At 51.1% G+C, this 23,515-nt stretch overlaps 1 protein-coding gene across 1 annotated transcript in view; it reads left to right on the top strand.

Annotated features, from left to right (window-relative positions):
• LOC134048167 (hydrocephalus-inducing protein-like) overlaps positions 1–23,515 on the top strand; it is a 74,766-nt gene that overhangs the window by 35,988 nt on the left and 15,263 nt on the right. The window contains exons 24-48 of the mRNA XM_062499767.1: positions 469–785; positions 2,347–2,512; positions 3,033–3,092; positions 3,382–3,606; positions 4,472–4,600; positions 7,477–7,654; positions 8,164–8,366; positions 9,092–9,225; positions 9,705–9,803; positions 10,180–10,316; positions 12,081–12,202; positions 12,289–12,480; positions 12,881–13,033; positions 14,075–14,314; positions 14,569–14,749; positions 15,227–15,394; positions 15,623–15,865; positions 16,988–17,115; positions 17,606–17,701; positions 17,993–18,131; positions 21,172–21,740; positions 22,166–22,190; positions 22,297–22,388; positions 22,820–23,007; positions 23,182–23,364. Coding sequence (XP_062355751.1) covers positions 469–785; positions 2,347–2,512; positions 3,033–3,092; positions 3,382–3,606; positions 4,472–4,600; positions 7,477–7,654; positions 8,164–8,366; positions 9,092–9,225; positions 9,705–9,803; positions 10,180–10,316; positions 12,081–12,202; positions 12,289–12,480; positions 12,881–13,033; positions 14,075–14,314; positions 14,569–14,749; positions 15,227–15,394; positions 15,623–15,865; positions 16,988–17,115; positions 17,606–17,701; positions 17,993–18,131; positions 21,172–21,740; positions 22,166–22,190; positions 22,297–22,388; positions 22,820–23,007; positions 23,182–23,364 — 4,367 coding nt within the window. The remainder of the gene's footprint in view (positions 1–468; positions 786–2,346; positions 2,513–3,032; positions 3,093–3,381; positions 3,607–4,471; positions 4,601–7,476; positions 7,655–8,163; positions 8,367–9,091; positions 9,226–9,704; positions 9,804–10,179; positions 10,317–12,080; positions 12,203–12,288; positions 12,481–12,880; positions 13,034–14,074; positions 14,315–14,568; positions 14,750–15,226; positions 15,395–15,622; positions 15,866–16,987; positions 17,116–17,605; positions 17,702–17,992; positions 18,132–21,171; positions 21,741–22,165; positions 22,191–22,296; positions 22,389–22,819; positions 23,008–23,181; positions 23,365–23,515) is intronic.

The following is a 23,515-nucleotide window of genomic DNA, read 5'->3' on the forward strand; positions in this document are numbered from 1 at the left end:
CAGTGGGGTCTGAAGAGGAGGGATGTGGTGGTGCCTTTCTGTTGGGAGAGCCTTGAGTCAAGAAGTTTATTCTGTAGTGTCAGCAGTGGATTGGCCTGAGCTGCATCAGCAGAGCTGCTGAAGGAATCAAAATCTTATCTGAATTGAGAAGGTCCATCCTGGCTTTAAGGCACAAGGAGAAGGAGCAGGCAACTAGGTCTGGGCCAGCCATGCAGTAAAGGTGTCTCCTGGAAAGCATCCCAGCTCTCCAGCAGCCACCCCCTTGTCTTGCTGCTGAGCACAGAAACTTGGGCCTGAGGGAATCCTGGACTAGACTGTTGTGCCTGCACTCACACCCTTGCTGTAAAGGAATGAACGATGAACCAAGAAGCCCATGCTGGGATCACACTTCAAGCATTTACTGTTTCAAGCTGTCAGACCTTGGGACGTCATCACATGGATGATTAATTACTGTTCATCTCCTTGCAGCCTGTGCCACTGGATGTAGGACAGACCTGTCATCTCTACATTGCATTTGACCCATCTTATAAACTGGATTTTCATAGCTGGAAGGAAGAGAAGGTTCTGAAGATAAACATGGTCAATGGCCATCCTTATGTGGAGTGTATCACCCTTCAAGGAGAAGTCCACTTCCCCAGTCTCCAAATCCAGCGCAGCACCCTGGAGTTTGGCTGCATCCCAGCTGGCACTGAAGAAGTGCGTTCTCTGGAGATAACCAACTGCAGCCCACTGCCTGTCCAGTACCACTGGTCATTCCATTCAGACAGCCAGGTGAACAGGCTGAGGTATGTGCACCTTTGCTCTCTCCTTGAAGCTCTTGTTTCTGGTGTCCTGTTGTACTTTGGCAAAAGCAAGGCTGTTTGCCTAGGATCTGACAGACTCTTCTGACTTTCCCTGGTGCAACTAGCACTGACCAGCTGTAGTCAAGCTGGATTTTCAGGGAATGGGTTTTCCACCAGTTTGGTGCTGCATAGCCCCCATAGTGGTTTCCCCTGGGAAGGAAACTGCAGTGAAAGCTGCTTTCTCATATCTCTGTGGCCTGAGGCAATGTCTACCTTGATGAAGGGCTCCTAGTCCCAGGTCCACAGTGCAGCTGGAGGCCCTTTTGGCCCCCCCTGGTTTGGGATGGGTCCTCTCTGCAGGAGCTGCTCTCTGCTCCTTGCCTTCCTCCCTTGCATTGTGCTGGAGGATGCCCAGAAAGTCCCAACACCAGAGAAAGAACTACTGAGCTGATGCTGAACATCTTGTTACCTTCCCTTTCCTTCTTTTCTGAGACAACTCCTTTAGTGTCAGGATGATTTCTTTCACAGGGCTCCGCTTTCAGTGGACACCTTGGATTCTCCACTCCCTTTTCTTGGTGACACTTATTACTATTTTTAACGTTTCCCCACTGCAACATGTCCCTTATGGGTTCTGTACTGCTTGACAGCAGGACTTGTTCATCACATCATCTCCTATCCCTGCCTCCGAGAGAGTTTCTACTTTAGAGTGAAAAATAAAATTTTCTGGGCACCGTGGTCCTGAGAAGTTGCCTCAAACCATTCATTAAAACTAAAGACAGTAGAACAGATTATTAGAGATCTCTTGGGGGTTATGATGAGAGAGCCCCTCATCCAGAAATGAAACCCAGCCTTAGATAACAAGCTACAGAGCTAAAGACAGGGATTCTTTGGGGAGCAGGTCATTATAGGCACTGAATGCCTGTCTGGGAATGGAACATCCAGGTTGTGTTTGACTGTGTGGGGAGCACTTGCAGCTCGGCAGGGTGACAGGCAGGCATGGCTCAACTGTGTCTCTGACGTGGCATTAGAAACACAAGCAGAGTTACCCTGAGCACCTGCTTCAATTTAAAATGGGGAATGTGACCTGAGTCACCTGGGAGTGTTGGAAAATATCATCCAACCCCCCCAAGAGTGTCAGGGAAACATCCCTGATAAATACCTGGTAGAGCTGCAGAGTTTCTGGCGTTGGGCACTGGGGGGGCTGTGCTGGCTCATCACTGGCCAGATGTGCCCCTTGGTGCCTCAGATCTCACATTTTTGCTTGCTTTCTCTGTCTCTTCCTCTCCCACTGTGCTTTTTGCATACCCACAAGGTTTTAATCCCCACCCTCTGTAGTTCCTCAATGCAAGCAGTTGCAGCTGCCTGCACCACTGCTACCAGTATCATCCCTGGGCTTCCTTTAGAACAGAGCTGCTCCAGCCTGGATTGAGAAAGGCTGGATCAACCATTTCTCAGTTCAACACACCAGCACCCACCCAGCAGCTGCATCCTGACCAGGAGCTACTCCTGCAGGTGTCCCTTCCTCCCATGGCTGGTCCCTGTTCATAGTTATGTTATTTTCCAGACATGAGTGTTACCCACCTAAGTTCAAACCCCAACCACCAAAGGAGAAGAGAACCTGCTTGGATTACTCGGCATCTCAAAGGAGATGCTTCAAGATGACAAAGATGAAGAAGACAGCCTCACCCCTGAAAGAAGAGCAGGATCTTCGCCAATCTTTAGGAGCAGAGGTAAATTTTCTTGTTCACTTACTGCTTGTGTTGCCTCCCCAGCTTGTCACCACCAAGTCATGGTCGTGCTGAACTCCCTTTTTGCTGACCTGCTGTCCTGTGCCCCGAGAGTGGGCTGGGCAGCAGGGCCACTGGCTGGACATGGGGTGTGTGGGAGGGAGAAATAGGAGAAGCCTGCTGAGATCCTACAGACCTGTGCTGAATGTGGGATTTTTTGGCCATGTTTTCTTCACAAAAGTAAGATGAAGCTTTTATCTGCATCATGATGATAAGACCTCCAGCTTCCTTCCTAGAGCAAGTTGTGATGAGTGCTGATCTCCATGTACCCTCTTCCCAACCCAGCCAAGACCACCTGTTTCCAGACCTCTGTTTTTACCTGAGAACTGGTATTGCAGTGGTGGCCCTGAAGCTGTCTTATAAAATGAGACTTTGCAAAGTAGCTGTCTCTTCCTCCTAGCATGGAAAATGGCTTGTTTTTCAGGTGCTGCCATATACTCCTGAAATAATCTATTGCTCACAGGAGTTGAAGGAATTCAAGTTATCCATGGACGTACCTCATACTCCCCTTGAAGTGGAGAAGGTAAGAGGGAATCTGTCTCACTTCCACATTTTCGGTGTGGCAAGCAGGCCTGTAGCTCCCAATCCCATTGGTGGCCTGCAACATTGCCCACAGAGGGGCCTCACATCCCTCTAGACCCATCACAAAGCACTGCTGAAGAAACTGTTTGTTGGAGTGGCCATGCAGGACATGTCATAGGGCTACCCAAAGATGCTGTGCAGCACCTGTGGAGCGCCCCTCCAGCTCTGACTGTACTTTACTCTGAGGCACAGCTGTTCTTCTGCATCCATTTCCACACTCAACATCTCAGTCTCTCCTCAACCAGGTTTTTGATATCTGGCCACTGTGGGGTAAGCTGCAGCCGGGAGAGAAACAGAAGGTCTCCTTCAGCTTCTTTGGCCACGTCAACACCATCGCCAGTGTAACGGCGCTGTGCCACGTGAAGGGAGGCCCCACCTACGAGGTGGAGCTGACCGGGGAGGCCTCACGCATCAGCTACTCCCTGAGCCACCAGGAGATCAACTGCGGCTTTCAGGTACCACACGTGTGCCCTGGCACAGCTCCTTGCCTTTGAACCACAGCTGATGGGTTCCTGCCCACCTCAGTCCAGGGCTCCTTCCCCTTCCCAGCCCCTTTGTTGGCTCTGGAGCTTGGAATTGCAACCTTTGAGGGACACATCTGTCATCCAAACTGGTTTTAAATGGCCATCTCTAACCCTCTCCAAAAGGCTGGGAATGCCTCTTTTTCAGGGTACCTAACACTGCTTCCTGGGGCAGGCAGGGCCCCAGGGGGGATGCTCAGAGGGGCATGTCCCTGAGACATCCATTTGCTGATCCACTCCTAAAGCCTGATCTTCCCAAAGACATGCTCTTGTCTAAAGTTCTTACTTAATCCACACAATATTCAAGTGAATAAGTTTGGCTTTCTGTCATTATAGTTGGAGAGTCTGTCCCAGAATAATCCCCACATTCACTGTTTTTCAGTTGAAAGGGGCAGATATTTCCAGCTGCTGGCCCTGTCTGTTTTGCCCTGTGTGACTCCCTTGTTGCATGTATTTTGCTTGCCAATACTTGCATACAGGTGCCTTCTGCATTGCCTCAGTGCTGTTTCTGTTTCTCCTGGCTGTTGGTGAACCCTCACAGTGCAGAGGGCCTGGGTCCCCTGGTTCCTTTATTACTGGCCCTCACATGGTTGTTTACCACACCTCTGTGTGCTGCCAGAGCTCCCTGCTCCTGTGCAGGTGCCCTGTGCCTGGGGGTTCCTTAGGTCCCCCGGGGCCTGTATCTCCTCCGTGGTCCCTGCTCCCATTATGTGTCTGCTTTCAGCCCCAGGAGAGAGGAAGGAGATTCCCAGCAGCAGGCCTGGGTCTGTAACTTCCCACTCCTATGCCTTCTCTCCAGATATTTAATGAAATTTGTCACAGCACAGTCACCCTGGCGAACACTGGCAAGATTAAATTCAACTGGGTGCTAAATCCTAGCACTGCAGAGCAACATCTGCCTGGCGTGTTTCTGGTCATCCCCCCCACTGTAAGTACCACAAGTGACCGACCCCAGTCCTGTGTCAAGTGGCCCAGGAGAGTGTTAAAGGGAAAAAAGAAGGGGGGAAGGGGGAAAAAAATCAGAGAGGAAAATCTCAAACCCAGCTGTTAGAGGGCTGTAAGTAATTTCTGCTGTTTCTGCTGGGTGCAGAGAAGCAAGTGCTCTCCTGACAGACTCCCTCATGGCCTTGGCTGGTGGGTGGCTCTGCTGTCACAGGGCACACACCAGTGGGAGGAGGCACAAGTCTGTTGGTCACCTCAAGTGATGCGCTTCACTGGGTTCCTCTGAGAACGAGCTGTGCTTTTGGAGCCCCGAGCACACTTGCTAAAAACAAGAAGTGGCTGACAAAACAGGCGAAGGGCAGGTCTTTGTATGGAAATCTGAGGGAAGCTTTATTGGGTCTGGAAGGGAATCCAGGGACAAAGACAAAACTGGGTTGAGGGCACAGGGTTAAATATGGGACGAAAGAGGCGAGTCCTGAGGATCAAGGTCCTATAGGGACAGGGAAAAGCGGTGCAGAGGAGGGGCAGCCAACCAGGGGAACCAATAGGGTAACAGGGCTGGAGCAATAGGGCAAACTATAGCCAAGGGGCATCAAGGAAAGGAAGAACTTTCCAGAAAGGGTACATCCAAGGTGAACAGGGGTGGAACAACTGTACAAACCAAGAGAACTCAAGATATTAACATGTGCCTGCAAAGGTCTCTGGGAGGGAGGCACTTCTCACCCCAGCCTGGAGGGGCGTTTCTCCTTGCCTGCTTCTGCCTCTCCAGAGCTGAAGTGGTACAGTGCCAGTAGCAGGCTGGTTGCCTTTCACAGTTATTGTCTTGTGCTGCTGTAAGGGGAACAGAGAACAATTCTACTTGCTAGATTTCTCAGATGAAAACAAAGTGTAAACAAAACAAGTATTATATCTGAAAACTGTTTTTTCATGAAGAAAGTGTGCGGTCCCAACCAGAAGGGGATAAAACAGCGGAGAGAGAAAGTGAGAAACGCAAAGTAACAGTTGGCAGGCACAGAGCGGTGCTGCTGTAACCCTGGGGCGCTCTGTCCGTGTGCCGCTCGGCAGATGGAGCTGTGTGCGGCCAGCCGCCCCGAGCGGGCACGCCTGCCGCAGTGCTGGCCACCACCCGCAGCCGGCAGCAGGCGCGGCTGGCCCGCGGGCAAACAGCCGAGCACCAGGGTGCCGCGGCGAGCGGGGAGTGGCTCTGCCGGGAGCCGGACCCTCCAGCTGTTCCCAGCCCAACAAAAAGCCAAAAACGGCAGGGAAAAACTGGCAGCGTTGACTGCTTTCATATGGGAAGATTCCTCCTGTAATTCAGCCCTTTTAGGAAGACTATTGTTCAGACAGGCAAAATTCTCCTGGGCTTTGGAGTCTGCTCGCAGCCCCCCAGAGGTGGAGCCTGCATGCATTTTCTCCTCGCAACTTCTTTTCCTCGTGGAGGGTGTTAAGGGTTAGGGTACAGCCCCCATAGTAATTTTTCACCCCGTATCAGAAAGTGTCTTCTTAACATATATTGAGGCATAAATTAAAATTTAACTGGTTCCTCACAGTCACTCTGGGACTCTGACAGCTGAGATCTCAGGCTGTGCTGGCACTGGAGCGTTGCTGAGGGTCACCTTAGCCAGGCTGTGCGATCACACAGGACATAGCCCTTGGCCCTGCCTCCCTGCTGCCAGTGCTAAGCAGCACTTCCATATCCCTTCCTAGGCTTGCTGCTCCCTGCCTCCTGCAGCTCTGCTGCTGTGCAGCGGCTTTGTGGGGCAGTGAGGGAGCTAGGGAGCAGCAGGGCTGGAAGAGCAAGGAGAAAAATTGGCAGCATCCCACCACTGTCCAAGCTTCTCAGTCCTGCCTGGATGTCTCCCAGCCGAAGCAGCACTCCTGCCTTTGTCCCTCCTTGCAGCGGGAGGAGGAAGCCGATGGCGTTCCCATTTCTTCATGCCTGTCTCCTACAAGGGATGAGAGGAGCTGCTGGCCCTGCTGAGCGCAGGGATTTCTCTTCCACAGCAGCAGCAAAAGAGCCTTTTTTTTTTGGGTTGTTTTTTTTTTTTTGGTTTTTTTTTTTTTTTTTTTTTTTTGTTGAGGTGGGCTCTTGCTGGCAGAGGGCAAACCCCATTGGCAGCAGAGCTGTGCTCATATCAGGCTGTGCTGAGGCTGCAGCCTTATGAGCCCTTGGGAAAACACACTGCACCCTGCGGCTGGAGGCTCGACCTTATGGGCACAAGGGATGTAGAAGGTGTGAGAAGCGAAGCCCATGCCTCAGTTAAAATTTAAAGAAAATTAAGTAAGAGACAACAGGGGACAAAGTCAATAAATCAAGTCACAGCACTGGGTGCTTGACTTGGGTGCTTAGCTGCAGCCAGAGGCACACCACACCACACATCAAGACCCCTTATATACCCTGGGTATTGCAACAGCCTCATACATATTTACAAATGGTTATATATATATTGAAATATTTTAACATAGTTCCTCTTCCATCCCACCTTTTTGGAGCACGTGCAGTTGTCCTAGTCCTGGTCATTTGTCACTCCAGCACATTCAACAGGTTTCCATTCCTCCACTGGTTAAATGTTAATGTTGCATCAACTCTTCACCAACATTGGTGTCACAATGCAACATAACATTCACGTTAAAAGAACTCTAAACTTTAGCAAAACTTCTTTTACAACAGTCAGCATTATGAAACATAGTATTTACTTTAACAATTGCCAAAGCCAAGACTGTAATACTTTTATCACAAAAGTGATGTGGTCTGATGGTTTCTTCTAGATGAGGACCTGTCCTCTCAGCCTGTCTGTCCCCTGAGCCATCCCCCCATCAAACACTCTGATGCATTCCCTCCCTCCTCTCCCATCCCTGCAGGGCTCCGTTGCACCTGGTGAGAAGCAAGTGCTGAAATTCTCTTACATGCCAGGAGTACCAGGAGCCTTCAGCAGGACTTTCCAGCTTAAAGTGGCAGAACTGGACCCAGAGAATATCTGCCTGAAAGGAGAAGCATCCTTTCCCATGATCAGTGTGAACCTGCCCTGGAACACCAAAGGTGGGCACTGCTTGTCTGCCCCTAGGAAGGGTCCCTCTGGTTTTGTTCCCTACCATATGCACATAGGGTAGCTCATGCTCACGTCCACCAAGCCTGAGGGTTACAGGACTCCCGGACCAACTCAAGCCCTCTGACTGCTTCATAGGTCTTGAGCAGAGGATCCCACATGGGCTTTGTCCCAGGAGCCATCCTGCAGAGCTTGCCAGCACATCTGGCAGGGTCCTGAAGGATGATGGCTAGACTGAAAGGCTTGGGAAAACTGTAAGAGAGGATGGCAGGGCTTCTGACAGGGTTGGATTTGCGTGACATTGCAGGCAATGAGATGCTCCTCTGTGGGGAGGAAGATGAGTGGGAGCAAACATGAGGATTCAGAGAGGACTAGCAGCATCCACTTTGCATAGATAACTTCTTTCTAAAAGAGTGATTTCTTTCTGGAAGAAGCCAGTGTTGGGAGCTAGTGACTTGCCACTTAGCTCACACTTCTCTTTGTGGATATTTTCTTCCTTCAGGAAATGAAAAAAATGAAAAGCTCCTAAGACCCCTGCAACAATACAGTCAGCGGAATCAATCAGTTATTAAGAAGATGACTCAGAGCCCCAAGACGGTGAATTCTCAGACCCCAAAGACTAAGACCTTGAAAACACAGACCCCAAAGACCCAGACCTTGAAGACTCAGAAACAGAAGCCCGGACTGCTTGACTCTGGCATTGTAGTAAGAGCAGCTGCAGCCCCATTTGGCACATGCCACCCTCTCCATGGCACCTGAGCCTCTTTCAGCCCACAGCAGCGTCCCAGTGCTCTGATGGCACCTGGGACCTCCCTGCCCACTTAGAACCATGTGTCACCGCAGCATTGCCCCTAGGGCTTCCACTCTGCTCATGCTCTCTTCTGGAGTTGCGCTAACTTCCTAGCTACCCCAGGGAGAGATCCTGAAGGCCATGCTCAAGGGATGGAGTTGATGGTGCTTTGAAGGAGATGCAGGTCATTGCTGGGGAGTTTGTTGGTCCCAACCCATGCCCTGCTGCATGCTCAAACCTGAGCAGCAGCTGCCTGATTGTGCCCTGGGACTGTGCTGGTGCTGCTCATCTCCAAGAGGCACCAGCTTGGTCCCAGTTCCCATTCAAGACAGTTTTTGTCCAAGCTGCCTTGGTGCTGGCTGGGGGCAGGCAAGTCTCTGGAGCTCTGGAAGGTTCCTGGCTTGTCTGCCTGGCCAGATGAGGCAAACTTTGCTAACAGTGTCTGGGCAGGTGAAGATGCTGGAGTTAACTGCTGTGGAGATGAGGTCCTGGCTAAGAGAGCAGGAGGTGTCACCAGCACTGAGCAGCCAGACAGGAGGACCCCACACCCCCTCTCAACAGGAGCAGGGTGGGATCCTTTCTCAGATGCCAACGTTGGGAAAGACCTTTGCTAACCAGGCACTGTCTTCTCTTTCCTCAGTCAAACGCTCAGCTGCAGATAGAGATGGTGACAAAGCTGATAAAGAAGCCTGCTCTGGAGCTGCAGGAAAAGCTTCCATCCCATCCCCCAAACAGCAGGTTCCCTGACAAAAAGCTGTGCCAGAGTCTTGTCAAGTGAGTAGGGACTCCCATCCCCATCTCCAGGTGCCTCGTGGGGAACACCCAGCAATGTCCCCTTGTCCTGAGAGCTCCTTGTGTCTGCACAGCTGGGAATAGCCTGGACTTGAGACAGGATGTGGTCCTGGTGGCTGTGACACTCTCCATGTGAGCAGTGGAGTGTCCTCTTTTCCCCAGCACTACGCTGAGCTTTGGACTGCTCAGCTCCCCACTGGTGTGGGGTTCTGTCCCTTGAGCTGAGGGGACCCAGTGCAGACCTTCAAGGCCTTCCAGACAGCACAAATTCTGTCCCTGCTTACTAACCCTGAAAGAGACAACTCCCATCTGATGTCTTGGTTCCAACTAACAGAGCACACTAAAGAAAAGGAGAAGGCAACTGCACATGTCAGCAAACCCTTTAAAACTCAAAATCAGATGTCTTGAATGCTGGTGGGGTTGCAGGGCTTATCTAGGTGATTTGGTCTGTCTCTGTGCAGCATCATGATGCAGCACAAGCATGGGAGGCTTCAGTTCAGGAAGAAGATGCTCTGCAGAACAGATCATGTGATCTGGTTGCAGAGCAGTGAAGACTTCCTGTGAAGGCAAATCTTATTCCTAGGCCCCAAAGCAATTTCAGACTCAGGCTGTACACCAAGCTAAGCAGTTTCAGTGAGATCAGTGGAGTCCCAGTGTACTCACCTACACTGACTTTTCATGGGAGAGGAGCTGTGGCCAGTGTCCTTTTTAAACTAATTTTATTTTCACGTACCATTAGTAGCTGATAAAACCTGGGGCCTGCACTCCTCCTGAATTCCCAAAGTCATAGCCAGGTGGTCAGGCCACAGGTTTCATGGGCTTGAGCTGAGTTTTTACAGCAGTGAATAAAGAACTAGCCACTTGGTTTGTATCCCCCATCTACTTGGACATGTAGCCAGGCTGTGGTTTAACAAATGTCCTTATTCCTCCTTGCAGAGTTGAGCTGCCTGAATATGTCCTGGACATGGGCACTGTCCTTCAGGGTTACACTGAGAGACGCACTCTGGTGATCACCAACCCTGGGCAGATCCCAGTGTCCTTCCATATCAATGTATCTGCCCTGCAGAACACAGGTAAGCAGTGCTGGAGACACTTCCTGTGGGCTTGAAGGAGATGTCTCAGACAGATTATGTTAAGACACTGAACCTGGGGAGGTTTTTGAGCTTTTTTTTTTCTCAGTGCCCCTGCTGGGAGCTTTAGAGGCAAAATTCTCCTGGCCAGTCCTGCCCAGGGACCTGGCCTGCCTGTGATTGCCCTGCACTGAAGTGCAGGGGCCAGATGAGCTCATCACTCTGGTCACCTCTCAGGATCTTCTGCCCTTGGCTCCTGAAATGAATGGCTAGGAAGCCTTTATTAAAGGTTGGCACTGGGTACAGAACCCAAGGGGTTGTGCACAAAACAAACCCTGTTCCTACTGGACAGTACAAAGGAGGGGGAATTCAGCTTTGCCAGGCAACAGAGTGGGGGCGCCCATCCTTGTGATAATCCCTAGGAAAACATTTGCTGGCTCTTGGTCTATGGATGCCATGCCATCCGGGTGCTATTGAAGTCATGGCAACAAGGTGAAAAAAAAAGCTCTGGTTGGTGCTTTCATCTTCTCCACTGTTTTCCCCCACCTGGGAGTACCATTTTTTAGTCTTAGATGTGATACTGGCTCGTTGTTTTTAGGGGTTTTTACCACTGAGTGGAATCCCATGAGCACTTGCTGTCATGTGCCATTTTCGAGGGGGGTAGTGGAGGTGGGCGTGGATACAAAAGTAGGTACTTGTAGCAGCCTGGGATTCAAGCCCTGGCTGCCACCAACTGACCCAAATAGGCAGTTCCAGAAGGAACAGCCTCTCCTGGTGTCTCAGGCAGGCTTCAGCCACAAAGTACCAATATGCAAGCAGTGCCTGGAGTTCAGGCGATCAACTCTTATAATGATTTCAGCTCCAAGTGATTTCAACTCGGCTTGCAAGGTACCTTTGGCCAGCACAGAGAAATGAGAGCGGAAGCGCTGTGTAGAGGTTTTGCAGGGTTCTTTATTGTCTTCTGCAAAGGGGAGTCCAGGGACAATAGCAATCCACTGAACTCGGTGAAAGTAGGGGGCTTTATAGGGAAGGTATGGCTTGACAGAATGACTGATGGTTTGGAGCTAAGGAAGTATGACCAATAGTGCTACAAGGAGATAAAGCAGGGCCCAAAGCAAAGAGAAGGGTCTCTAGCCTAGTCACCGTGACTAAGCAGTTCTTATCTAGGGGATAGTTCTCCAAGGAGGCCTTGTGAGGGGCTTTGCTCCCTCCACAGGTACTGGGATGGGGGAAAGGGACAAACAGCTAGGAGCACTAACATAAAACGTTAACAAGAAATAGTCAACACAAGCAACAGTTATGGTCAACTGGGTAGACACATCAACACAAGCAACAATAACTGAGTGGACACCTTGTTGAGAAAAACTTGCGTCTGGGAATTTATTCCCCACAGCTTCCATGAGCATCAAGTCTCTCTGGCTGCTCTGTGAGCTTGTTTTGTGAACCAGCGGGGTCTGCTGTGTTTTGGAAGTGCTTTGGTTGGAGTTCACACTATCACAGCACTTGTATTCAGCCTTTATTGAGGAAACAGCCTGTGACATCCTCTGGTGGATCAAAAGAGGCCTTGAGGCAGGGCTGGGTTTCCATCACACAATGGCTCACTGTGTCTGAGGGGTGTTCAGGTGCACTCTTTTTTCGTCCAGGTCACACCATGGCATGGGGTTTTTCCCAGACCTCTCAGCCAGGACACCTGTAAGGCCTTAAAGTGCTTATGACACGTTTTGTGTTTCTTGTGTATCTCAGCTGCTTTGTTTTCATCTGTTCAAGGTTTCAGAGTGAATCTGGACCAGATGCAGGGCCTGCCCCACAACCAGACCAGAATGCTTGAAGTGTGCTTTGAAAGCACCCGCTGGCTACGGGGTGACGTGGATGTGCTGCTGCCCATAGAGGTACCAGAGCTCTTGGGGCACACAGCAGGCTTGGCACAGCAGCAGATGTCACCTGCACCCTCCGCAACTGCTCTGTCCTTCTCCAGGTGGCAAAAGGCCCCACGTATAACATCCACCTCCATGCCACTGTGTTGGGACTGTCGCTCAACCTCTCCAAGAACACACTACAGTTCTCTGATATCCATGTTGGGCAGTGCCAGATTGAGACAGTCCAGCTCTACAACTGGTTCCGTGTACCCTGCGAGTGGTTCATTACTGCCATCAAGCCTGTCAGGAAGGTAAAGCACAGGCGACATCGAACATGTAACTTCTTGGTTGGGTTTTCTTTGTGTCTCTTGCCCTTTCTGCTCCTGTGGCTGCCTGAGCACTTGGATCTACAGTGTGTCTGAGGAAGCTTCTGAGGGACTAGATCAAGACTGTTTTGCCTGGACCTGTTCCATTAGCTGATGCTTTACTTTTCTGCTGTCTTCACCCGTTCCTCCTCCTCTCAGGACAGTAGTTCCCTATCTGCCTGCCCAGTTCACAGGTTTTTGCTGCAGCTCCAGGCTATGGGGGCCACACTTGGTTTGGCTGTGGGTACTCTGAGCACAGTATCATCAGTGTCTCAGAGCACTACAAGAACTGAGGCTCTGTCCTCACACACTGAGGAGACCTCACACAATTGGTTTCTGTGCCCAGGACAATCAACGCAAACGCATTACACCAGCCATGCGTCAGAAGCAGCAGGTGCTGGAGGATGAGCCCTGTCCCTTTGAAGTGACGCCCTCCAAAGGAACCCTCAATCCAGGAAGGTGGCAGAACTTACAAATCCAGTTTACACCCAAGCAGGAGGTGAGATTGGCAGGTGTCAGCCCAGGAGGCCTGTCAGGGCTATCTGGAAATGAGGGCCTGGTGCAGAGGTATGAGCTCTGCCTTCACAGGGAGCTTTCTGCAAGCTCCGTTCTCAGCATGGCTCAGTTCACCCCAAGAGTACTCCTGCGAGATGTGCTTCGAAATGCCCACAGGGAGCTTGCACAGAGAGAGAGCATCAGGGCTCTGTGGCTGCCTCCTGGCACAAGGAGGGGGATGTGCCCAACTCCCCTTGTGCCTCCCTCTTGCCTGGCTGTATTTGCAGCTGCACGCTTGCAGAGGACAGTCCTGGAATGGCCAGTCTAGGCTCGTCCTGCTGCAGAACTGACAGACAAAACAGTCACCAGACACCTGGGCACAGCAGGACAGTCACCTGTACTGGTGTGCTGCCAGCAGTCCCTGGGGCTCTAGCCTGCCTGCTCATTCCTATGCAGCTGGAATTCAACTTAAAGGATGGAGTATTCCCAAGAGCAGTTTGCCTGTGGCTGCTGGCTCTTGGAAACTGACAGTGTGTACCAGTATGGACACAAGTGCTTCTGTGCCCGCTAACAGTCGCAGGGGTCTTTAATTGCTTGAGAGATGTAACCATCTTGTGTCTGGCTATGACCAGAGCCAGACACTAAGCAGAGAAAATGACCCTTATTTCTAGCCAGTGAGAGCTCATTTGCTTCTCTCCTGGAGCTGGTGTTTGCCTGACTTGGCAGTGCCAGGACTGTGTCTGGACACTGTAACCCCGAGGGCCCTTCTCATGAGCACTGCACTGCTGCATGACTAGGTGAAAACACCTGACAGTCCATTGTACTTCCATCTGATACCCAAACACCCAGTTAGAATGCACACCAGGATTCATCCCAGTTACTCAGACCCAGGACACAGAGGCTGTAGTATCTAGCATAAGTAAATACCTGGTTTCCATTCACTTTGGAGGGGCTGATAACACCCTGACCTTGGGGCAAATGTTGTATTTGGAGTCCTGTCACCTGGGACTCCATGGATGAGTTTTCTTCCCTTTTCTCTTTTCAGAGGTCTTACAAGAATGAGCTGAAGCTTAACATTTGTGGAAGCATCAATCACTTAAAGCTGCACCTCTCAGGACAAGGTCTAGAGCCACGGTTGGAGTTTAGCCCCCCAGCACTCAGGATGGGATGGGTGCTGGTGGACAGTGATGGGGTGGATGCCACAGTGGTGGTGAAGAACCCATGCAACTTCCCTGTTGAGTTTTACTCACTGGATTTTGATGAGCAGTACCTTGAGGAGGAGAAGGTGAGAAGGCAGGTCTGGTCCCCATTGTACATGCTGCCCAAGTTTCACAGCACTCCAGCATTCCCAGGCTTTTGCCAGGGAGATGGAGGCAATCCCCAGGGCAAAGCCAGCTCTGTTGATGTGCTGTGGGAGGACTTAAATAGTTTGAGTTGTTGGGAGGAGGGTAGGAGACAAAAAATGGGTTTGTTGAGTGTGTGTGATGAGAGGCAAGAAAAGGAATCTTTGCGTATGGTTTCTGTTCCCTACATGCACAGATCCTGCGGATAGCAGTGGGGTCTGAGTACCAAAAGAACTTCCTAATGCCTCCACGCACCGTGGGTGGGACGCTGCCCTCAGAGGTGCTGGAGTACTATGAAGCACAGAAGAGGCTGAAAGCTCAACAGGCAGAGCTGAAGGCTAGGGAAGAGGCCAAGGCAATGGACAAGGCAGTACCAGGTCAGAAAAACAGTGAGGGTTTGGCCATGTCTGTCTTGAGTGTGGTCACAGCAGGGAGTCCAGCCCATACACCCTGAACTGTCTGTCACCTTGTTCTCCAGGGAAAGCCCATGCTTTTAGCAGCTGCCTGTTCCCCAGATTGGTGGAGGAACTCTTGGGTGAAGGGCTGGGGCATCCTCTCCCAACCCTGAATGTAGCCAAAGCAAGCTCATAGTTACCTGCCATAGACTGGGAAAATAATCAGGATATTCCCTTGTGTCCCTTAGCCACAAAGACTAGGATTGGATGAGTTCTTCAGCCAGTAGGACCAGGTCTAATATCCCTGGCTCTTTTATATTTGCACCTTCCGAGCAACAAAAGAACAAGCTCATGTTGCTTTCACCAAGTCTCCTTTCATGGGATCTGAGGAGATGGGGAGGATGATGAGGATCAAAGGAGGGCGGGAGGCTGACTTTTCCCCCTGGTTTTGCACTGCAGCATATCATGGGGCTGTCACACCCTCTCCTGAGCCCATGGTGGAAGTGACTGGGAGCCCTATCTCTCAGGCTGTCATGCGCCACCTGGGCATCGACCCATCTTCAGAGAGTTGTGAAGCACAGCAGGACAGAGGGATTGTTGTTATTGTCCATGGGCCACCCCGGGCAGGTATGTGAGCTGCAGCCCTGGGCTGCAGGGAGAGGGGCAGGCAGGAGGAACACATCCTGGTGGACCATGGTGCTTAAGGCAAAGTCCTCAGCTGAACAGGAGGTGGAGATGATCCTCTTGGCTCTAGAATTCAGAGCTTGTACCCACACTCCAGCTGCCTCCCTCATGGCCTCCCCAGAGGGACACTTGCTTTCCCACTGTCCTTTTTACTTCGACATCTTGTTTGAGGTTCTTCCAAGGCCTGTCCCTGTAATGCCTCGTATGCAAGTGTCACCAAGCAGTCCTCCTCTCTCTCAGGAAAGACAGAGATAGTGGCGGCCCTGTGTCACTATTATGACACTGCTCACTTGTCCATTGACACCATGGTGAAAGAGGCCATCGCCAATGATCAGAGCCAAGCAGGGCGCCGCGCCCGGGAGCTTTGCACCAAGGCTGCCATGGAGCTGAAAGGCGAAGACCAAGATGATGCTGGTAAGGAGAAATGCTGGACCCAGAGCCAGTGCTTGAGAAACCTACCATAACTGTCCACTTCTGCTTACTCAGAGCAGCACCTTTTCAGTCCTTGGGTCTCCTAGGGAACATGGGTGAAGTGCATCTCTGGCTTGTCTAAAAAAAAAGAAATAAATTTTAAGAGCTCAGTCAGGGGTTCTTTTATAGCCCCTTTGCTGCCGTTCTTGGCACATAATTGGTACATGTTTATTTTTCTGCGGGTGGTGAAGCACTTCTGTCCCTTTCCCAAATATTTTATATTTCCTCTAAGCTGAGTCAAGCTTGCTCCTCATGGGGCAGCAGGCAGAACTGCTGCCCACTTTAACAAGGAAAAAGCCTTCTGAAGTGGCTCATTAAGCACAAGAGGTCTGACTATGGGTTTAACCTTGCAAAGGAGAAGAAGGGAAGGACAACCTCCCAGAGGAATTTCCAATGAGAGACATGCTACAGATGAGCTCTTTTCTCCAGAGATTTACCTATGCCCACTGTCAGGGCACACAGCTCATGCATGCTGGGCTGTTCTACGTGTAAGACTGAAGACTTTAATGAAACTTACTGGGAAGTTGGTACCCTGAGCTCTGCAGGGTGAGGCAGACCTGGCTCAGTGCAAGGGGGAAGTTTTGCATTGCTCAGTTTTGAACCTGGCTGGGTTGGGAGCTGGTGGAAGGAAGAAGAGTCTGGGTTCCAGCTGGGATTTTCCCACAAGGAAGATTTCATTTCAGTGGAGACAGGTGATGCAAGTGGGGTAGGGCTTCAGGTCCCCACATGAGAATGCAGGATGGGTGCAGTGTATGGAAAAATGGTCCTGAAGGACAAATCTTTGGCTTGATCTGCAGGGGAGCTGCTGTGCAAGAGTGTCACCTGCATGCACAGTTGTTAGGAGGGACATAGTGCTGGCTTTAAAATCAAATACGGGATGGCATGTTTTACCATGCTGGTAGGAGAAGGAGGGAAGGAGCTGCTTCTGGGAAACCGTGCTGCCAGTGCCCGGCAGACTGGGGAAAAAGTGCCACATTTCTTCAAGGGCCCAAGGTTACGCCCATTGTGGGGAAAGGTACCTAATTGTTTTTCAAAGCCCCCCTGAACCATCTGTCCCCTATGCAGGTAAAAAGCTTACTGCTCGGACCAAGAATAAACAAGCCTCTGGAGAAAAAATCATCAAGAAAAATGCCAAAGGCAAGAACATTCCAGCACAAAAGAAAAAGGAGCCAGCCAGCAAATCCAACAAAAAGGTAAACACAGTCTGCTCTGGTTGATGTCTGGGACCTTTGCATTGTTTTTGAGATGGGCAGGGGCTGCTTACCGTGGAGGCTGTGTGCCAGCCAGGGCCTGTTATGTGGGTCCATAGTGCCAAGCCCAGCTGGCAGGCTGGGTATGACTTGAGCTGGGAATGTGCTCTGGCAGACAGCTATACTGGTTCTAAGTGGTTTGCTGGTGAAGTGCAGTCCTGGCTAGTATGGCTGCAGGCAGTGAATAAAGTGCTGGAAGGCTGCACTGGGGGCTTGCAAGCTTGGGTCTCTGCTGGCCAAGGCATGGACCCTCCAGGACCATCCCCTGGAGCCTCACATACTGCACTGCAGGGTTGTTCTACTCTCCACTAGTGAGGAACCCCAGCTGCAAGCCCAGCAGTGGGAATTGTTCAGGGCTTTCCATCATGGTTTATTTTCCTAACAATGCTCCACATTACAGTTCACAGTTTCCACTGCTCCTGCACCACAACAGCTGAACATCATCAGCAGTCATGGGGAAAAGCTGAACTGCTTGAGCTGTGTGCTGCCCGAGGACCTGCTGGTGGACATCCTATGTGAGAGGCTGAAGGTGTGTGGGGTGGGGGAAAAGGAGACATTCCTGCTCTGGAGAGACAGGCAGAGATGTATGACTTGGAGAGGAGGAGGTCTGTACATGCTGCTGGAGGATCCTGGACTGTGTGCAGGGAACCTTGGGGGAAGCTGCAGATGCCCCTAGTTGGCAGAGCCTAAGGACAGATCCAAGCTGTTCTTAGCTAATGCCCTTTGAACAAGGATAGCTGGTGCCCTGTGACATCTCTTAACTGTCCAGCTGTGAGCCCCCTGCGTGCAATGGCTGACTTGTTCTTCCCTTTATTTGCAGCATGAAGACTGCTCCAAGGGAGTGGTCTTTGATGGCTTGGAGAGCCTCTTCACAAGCAGCCTGGAATCTTCTCTGCTCTGTGTACTCAAAGCTGTTAACAATCATCATCATATCTACATAGTGAACCTGCATCAGGATTGTGCTTCTTGGATAACCAAGGAGGAAGATGAAAGAAAAAGGAGGGATGCTAAAAGAGAGAAGGAAGGTAAGATATCTCCCTCCCTCTCAAATCTTTCTCAAGCCCTTGACCTTATCTCTGCGTATCTGGGTTTGCAGCAGAGCTTGTAAGAAACATTTTTATTAATCTTTCCACCTTCTGCCTCAGCATAACCAGAACTCAGAGTTGCAGATCTGAGGTTTTACGATTCACCCTAATCTCTAACATTAAAGTTTGGGCACAAGTGCAAACTGCTGTAGCTCAGTGACAAATGACTGTCCTCAGCCTTGGTGCGCTTAAGCCAGGCAAAGCACAGGAACTCACTGCCCAGCCATAGTTTGGGTGATTGTTTGAATTTTGGAGCAGGGTTATGAGCTCCCCAACATCTCCTGGTATGATAGGCTGGGTTGGGAAAAGCTGTGAATCCTTGCGGCTGACCCAGAGCACGCAGCTCTGCTTCTGGTCACTCATGGTTTCTCTTCTGGTTTGTGCTAAAGAATTGCAGCGGACAAAAGCTTTTCAGAGGAACATGCAACGTATCTTGAAAATGGATGAGGATGAGTATTATGCCCTCCCTGAGGAGAAGCAAGCTCTAGTGGATAAAATAATACAGGGAAGAAAGCATCTACGGAGGGAGAGGTGAGTAAGCCCTCCATGGGTTACTGCTTAGAGTAGTGTCCCTGGAAGGTTTCCCTGCTCCAAGGCCTCTGAGCTCAGTTTGATAGCAAAGGCAAGAAGCAGCACAGGGATGGCCACTCTTAGCTCCCTGGCTCCCAAGAGAGGAAAGACCTTCTACTGAGATAGAATATCTTCTCTATTTTAGTGGTGAGCTCTGCCAGTTTAGATGCTGCCTGCAGGGAGCTGGGCTCAGGGCTTGCCTGTAGAAGTGTATTTAAGTCTATGGTGTTGATTTGCACTTTATTCATCATCTCCCTTCTTCACCAAAACAGTGGGATTGTGGTATGGGCAGGTGTGGGGCACAGACAAACCCTTGGTTTGGGTCCTGGTCCTGCTACAGATGAAATCCTTGCAATGCTGACCTGCCAAGGTTCTCCTTATGGTGGGACACCACCCATAAAAGCCCATGTCCTTTAGGCTCCCCTGAAACTGCAGAAGTAGGCAAGCTCTGCTCCAGCAAGGCAGCCCAGCTCAGGACAAACAGGAAAAGTGTGGAGCTGGGAGGTGAGGCTGCTTAAAGCAAGCCTGTGTATCAGGACTTCTTTCAGCTCAGGCTGAAGTTGGTTTCATGGGGAGGAGACAGACGAGGCTGCTTCAAATTGTTTCCATGGCAGATAGCACAAGTTTGCCTTGGTTACAGCTGGGTTCCAGCAGGAAATCTGGCTGACAAGAGCCTGTCTTGCAGGAGAGGAGTTCCTGCAGCCTTTGCTTTCTGACTGATAGGATTATTCTCATTAAGGAGCAGGCTATGTCCAGGGAGAAGGGGGCTGCATGAATCGAGTAAGAATTGTAGGAGGGACAAGCAGATGTTAGCAATTTGTGAAGTGGTTTAAACTGGGAAATCAAGAGACGAAGGGCGCTTTCAGTCATCAGTGCAGAGAGCTGGTGGATCAGCCTTTGGCAGTGGGCTGGAGGTGTCTGGGTGTGCCTTAAGAGGGAGGTTGCACAGTCGAGACCTTACAATGGCAATGCTTAGGTTTGGCTGGTCCTGGAGGTCCCCTTCCACAGTTCACTTGGGATGTTCCCAACCTCTGTGGGTTGAGGAAAATTCAGGGAAATGGTCTCATGGTTATGCCTGGCCTCAGGGTCAAGGAATAAACTTCAGGGCCAGCCAGGACTAGTGAGCCCAGGTTTGTGGTGGTGACTCTCAGAGATGTTTTCTATTTTGTTTGCTGAAGGGAGATGAAGCAGCTGGCTCAAAAGCTTGAGGAGGAGGCAAAAGCCTTAGAGGAAAAAGAGAAGTGGAAGGAGGAAGAGAGGCAGAAGGAGGAAGAGAAGCGGAAGAAGGAAAAGAAGGGTGTCTCCTTGGGGAAGCAGTCTGCGAAACCAGAGAAGAAGGAAACCAAAGCCCTGGAGAAGAAGGAAACCAAAATCCCAGAGAAGAAGGAAATCAAATCTCCAGGGAGGAAGGAGACCAAAAGCCCAGAGAAGGGGGAACCCAAAGCCCCAGAGAAGAAGGAGACCAAAAACCTAGAGGAAAAGATAACCAAAATCCTAGAGGATATGATAACCAAAATCCTAGAGGAGGAAACTGAAATCCTAGAGGAGCGTATATACAAAGGCCAAAGGATCTGGGAAATCACAGAAAAGGAGGAAACCGAATCCCCAGAAAAGGAGGAAACGGAATCCACAGAAAAGGAGGAAACAGAATCCCCAGAAAAGAAGGAACCCAAAGCCCCAGAGAAGGGGGAACCCAAAGCCCCAAAGGGGGAACCCAGAGCCCCAAAGAAGTGGGATACCAAAGCCCCAAAGAAGGGGGAACCCAAAGGCCCAAAGAAGTGGGATACCAAAGCCCCTGGGAAGGGTGAACCCAAAGCCTCAAAGACGGGGGAACCCAAATCCCCAAAGAAGGCGGCTACCAAAGCCCCTGAGAAGGGGGAGCCCAAAGCCCCAAAGAAGGGGGAACCCAAAGCCGCAAAGAAGGGGGATACCAAAGCCCCTGGGAAGGGGGAACCCAAATCCCCAAAGAAGTGGGATACCAAAGCCCCTGAGAAGGGGGAACCCAAGGCCCCTGAGAAGGGGGAAACCAAAGCCCCAAAGAAGGGGGAACCCAAACCTCCAAAGAAGTGGGAACCCAAATACTCAAAGAAGGGGGATACCAAAGCCGCAAAGAAGAATGAACCCAAAGCCCCAGAGAAGAGAGAATCCAAATCCCCTGAGAAGGATGAACCCAAAGCCCCAGAGAAGGAAGAACCCAAATCCCCTGAGAAGGATGAACCCAAAGCCCAAGAGAAGGAAGAACCCAAAGCCTCTGAGAAGGGTGAACCCAAAGCCCCAGAGAAGGAAGAACCCAAAGCCCCAGAGAAGGAAGAACCCAAAGCCCCTGAGAAGGGTGAACCCAAAGCCCCAGAGAAGGAAGAACCCAAAGCCCAAGGGAAGGAACAACCCAAATCCCCAGAGAAGGGGGAACTCAAGGACGTAGAGAAGGGGGAGCTCAAAGCCCCTGACAAGCAGGATACCAAAGCCCCTGGGATGGGGGAAACCAAAGCCCATGACAAGGGGGAAGCCGAAATCCCAGAGTACCCAGCTGAGATGGATAAGAACTTGATCCAGAGGTTTCAAATCTATGAGTCATCGCAGCAGGACCTCACACAGCTTTTCTCCTTCGGTGACAAGGTTCAGGGTTCTGTGCAGTTACCCGTGATCCAAAACAGAAATACGTCCCTGCCTTCAGCTGAAAACAAAGGTCAGAAGACCTGTAAGTCTCAGGAGAAGGTTGAGAAGAAGCCTGAACAAAAAGGTGGAGGCCAAAGAAGTCTTCAATCATCTCAGCTGGAGACACAAAGCGAGGTTGCAGAAGGGACAGTCAGAGATGAGCATGTCAGGGTGCGGTGCTTGGACATCCAGGTCACAAATCCGAAGGCCATGATTAGGGAGATCCTGAGGGATGGGAGGCTGCCAACAAAAGATGAGGTAAAACCTTGCAAGGCTCAGATTTTGAGCATGCTGTGGTCTTGGATCCTGGAGTATTGTGTCCCCCCAGGTGATAATGGCACAGAGCCTTGTCCAGGCCCCTGATGATGTTCCACAATGACTCTGTAGCATCTGTGTGGATGGGGAGGTTATCACCATCCATCCCTCAGTGGGCAGAAAGTGGGAGTGCTCTGTGCACAAGTATCCCATCTGTTCAGAGTTTCCCAGCCTGGAAATCATTAGAAATGGTCCCAGGACAGGGCAGCTCATGGTCATTGTTTTCTTCAGCTGAGTCACTTGGGAGAGGTTTCTGTCCCAGTCCTGCTTGTAGCTCTTGCCTCTGCTCTGGAGCCTGCTCACCCCACTGGGCATAACAAAGCAAAGCACTTGCACTTCATATAAATGAAAAACCCCATTGCTAAAAGATCAGTGCCTTTAAAGAGGATGAAGGTAAGAGAAGTATAAACAGGACTTTCTGTTCTGTTTCAGATGCTGAGACATCTGGGACTGCATCCCGAAGGGCCTCCCCTGCCCCCTGCTGCTGTCTTCTCCGTAGTCAACTACCCAGAGGAGCGGTTGGGTTCTGCAGAGTGTGTGAAGCCCTTCACCATTGTTGCACCGGAAGGTGCTGCTATGGAAGACAATCGGGTGGGTGCTCCAGTGGTGCTGGCACTGAAGGTGCCAGGGCAGGGACCAGGCTAGATGGGGGCATGGGGGACAGGTTGGATGGAGAAGGATCACTGTGGAGAGGTAGTGAAGATGTGATGGGGCCCCGTGTCTGCAGGTCTCCTTTCTGTCAGGGATGGGACAAAAGCGACAGCTCTGCGGGAGACAGAGCAGTTCTGTAACACAAGAGGGAAAAAAATCACCTAAAACTGTCAACTTCCTTTGAGAACAGGGTCCTGAAGTGAGAAGGGGTGTCCTAGGTAAAACAAACACCAGTAAGGAAGACCAAGACCCTGGGCAGGTGGACTTGTTTATTTATTCTCTCTTCCATTGGTTGAGAAATACCTGCTTTGCTTTCCAGGATGGGGATGTCTTAGGGCTCACCTGTCCCTCCCTTTTCTCTCTCCCCTTAGGCCAAGGCCCCAGATGCCAAGGGCAGTTCTGCCGAGGGCCAACCAAAGACACATAAAGCAACCAGCAGAGACAACTCTCCAAAGGAGAACCAGATCTCCACACACAGAACAGAAAGTCCCCAGGATTCCTCTGCAACCAGATCCAAAAGTGTGCTGAAAAGAGCCTCAACCCCCACAGAATTCCACAGGTGAGCCACATGGGAAGAGGTGATGCCTCTGCTTTTTGGTCCTCTTGCCAAACAAGGTCCGTCATCCCCAGCTCCACAGTGACCCTGTGCCAGTGCCTCCACGGGATGGCCAGTGCACCCTCCTTGTTTCATTTGCTCCTTAGCAATGTCTGAAGCCTCCTCTTTAATTGCCAGGCTGAAACGGTACCGATGGATAGTGCCTGACCACGGTGAGGTGGAACTGAAGATCCACTTCTCCACCAAAACGTCAGGGAAGTTTGAGCACACACTGAGGTTTGAGCTCGTGGAGACAAAGCGCCAGTACGAGCTGCCCTGCAGTGGCACGGGCGTGTACCCCAGCATCAGCCAGAACCCGCGGTAAGGCTGGCCCTTGGCAGCCTCCCACACTGCTGCCCCCTGAACTCACAGCCAGGGCTGCCCCTTGGTGCTTCTGGCCTGGGCAGGTGGTGCTGCTTGAGGTCACCCAGCATCTCTTCCTGTGCTGGGAGCTGGGAAGGCAGATGGTGCC

Source organism: Cinclus cinclus, chromosome 11, assembly GCF_963662255.1.
Source record: "Cinclus cinclus chromosome 11, bCinCin1.1, whole genome shotgun sequence".
Lineage (NCBI taxonomy): Eukaryota > Metazoa > Chordata > Aves > Passeriformes > Cinclidae > Cinclus > Cinclus cinclus.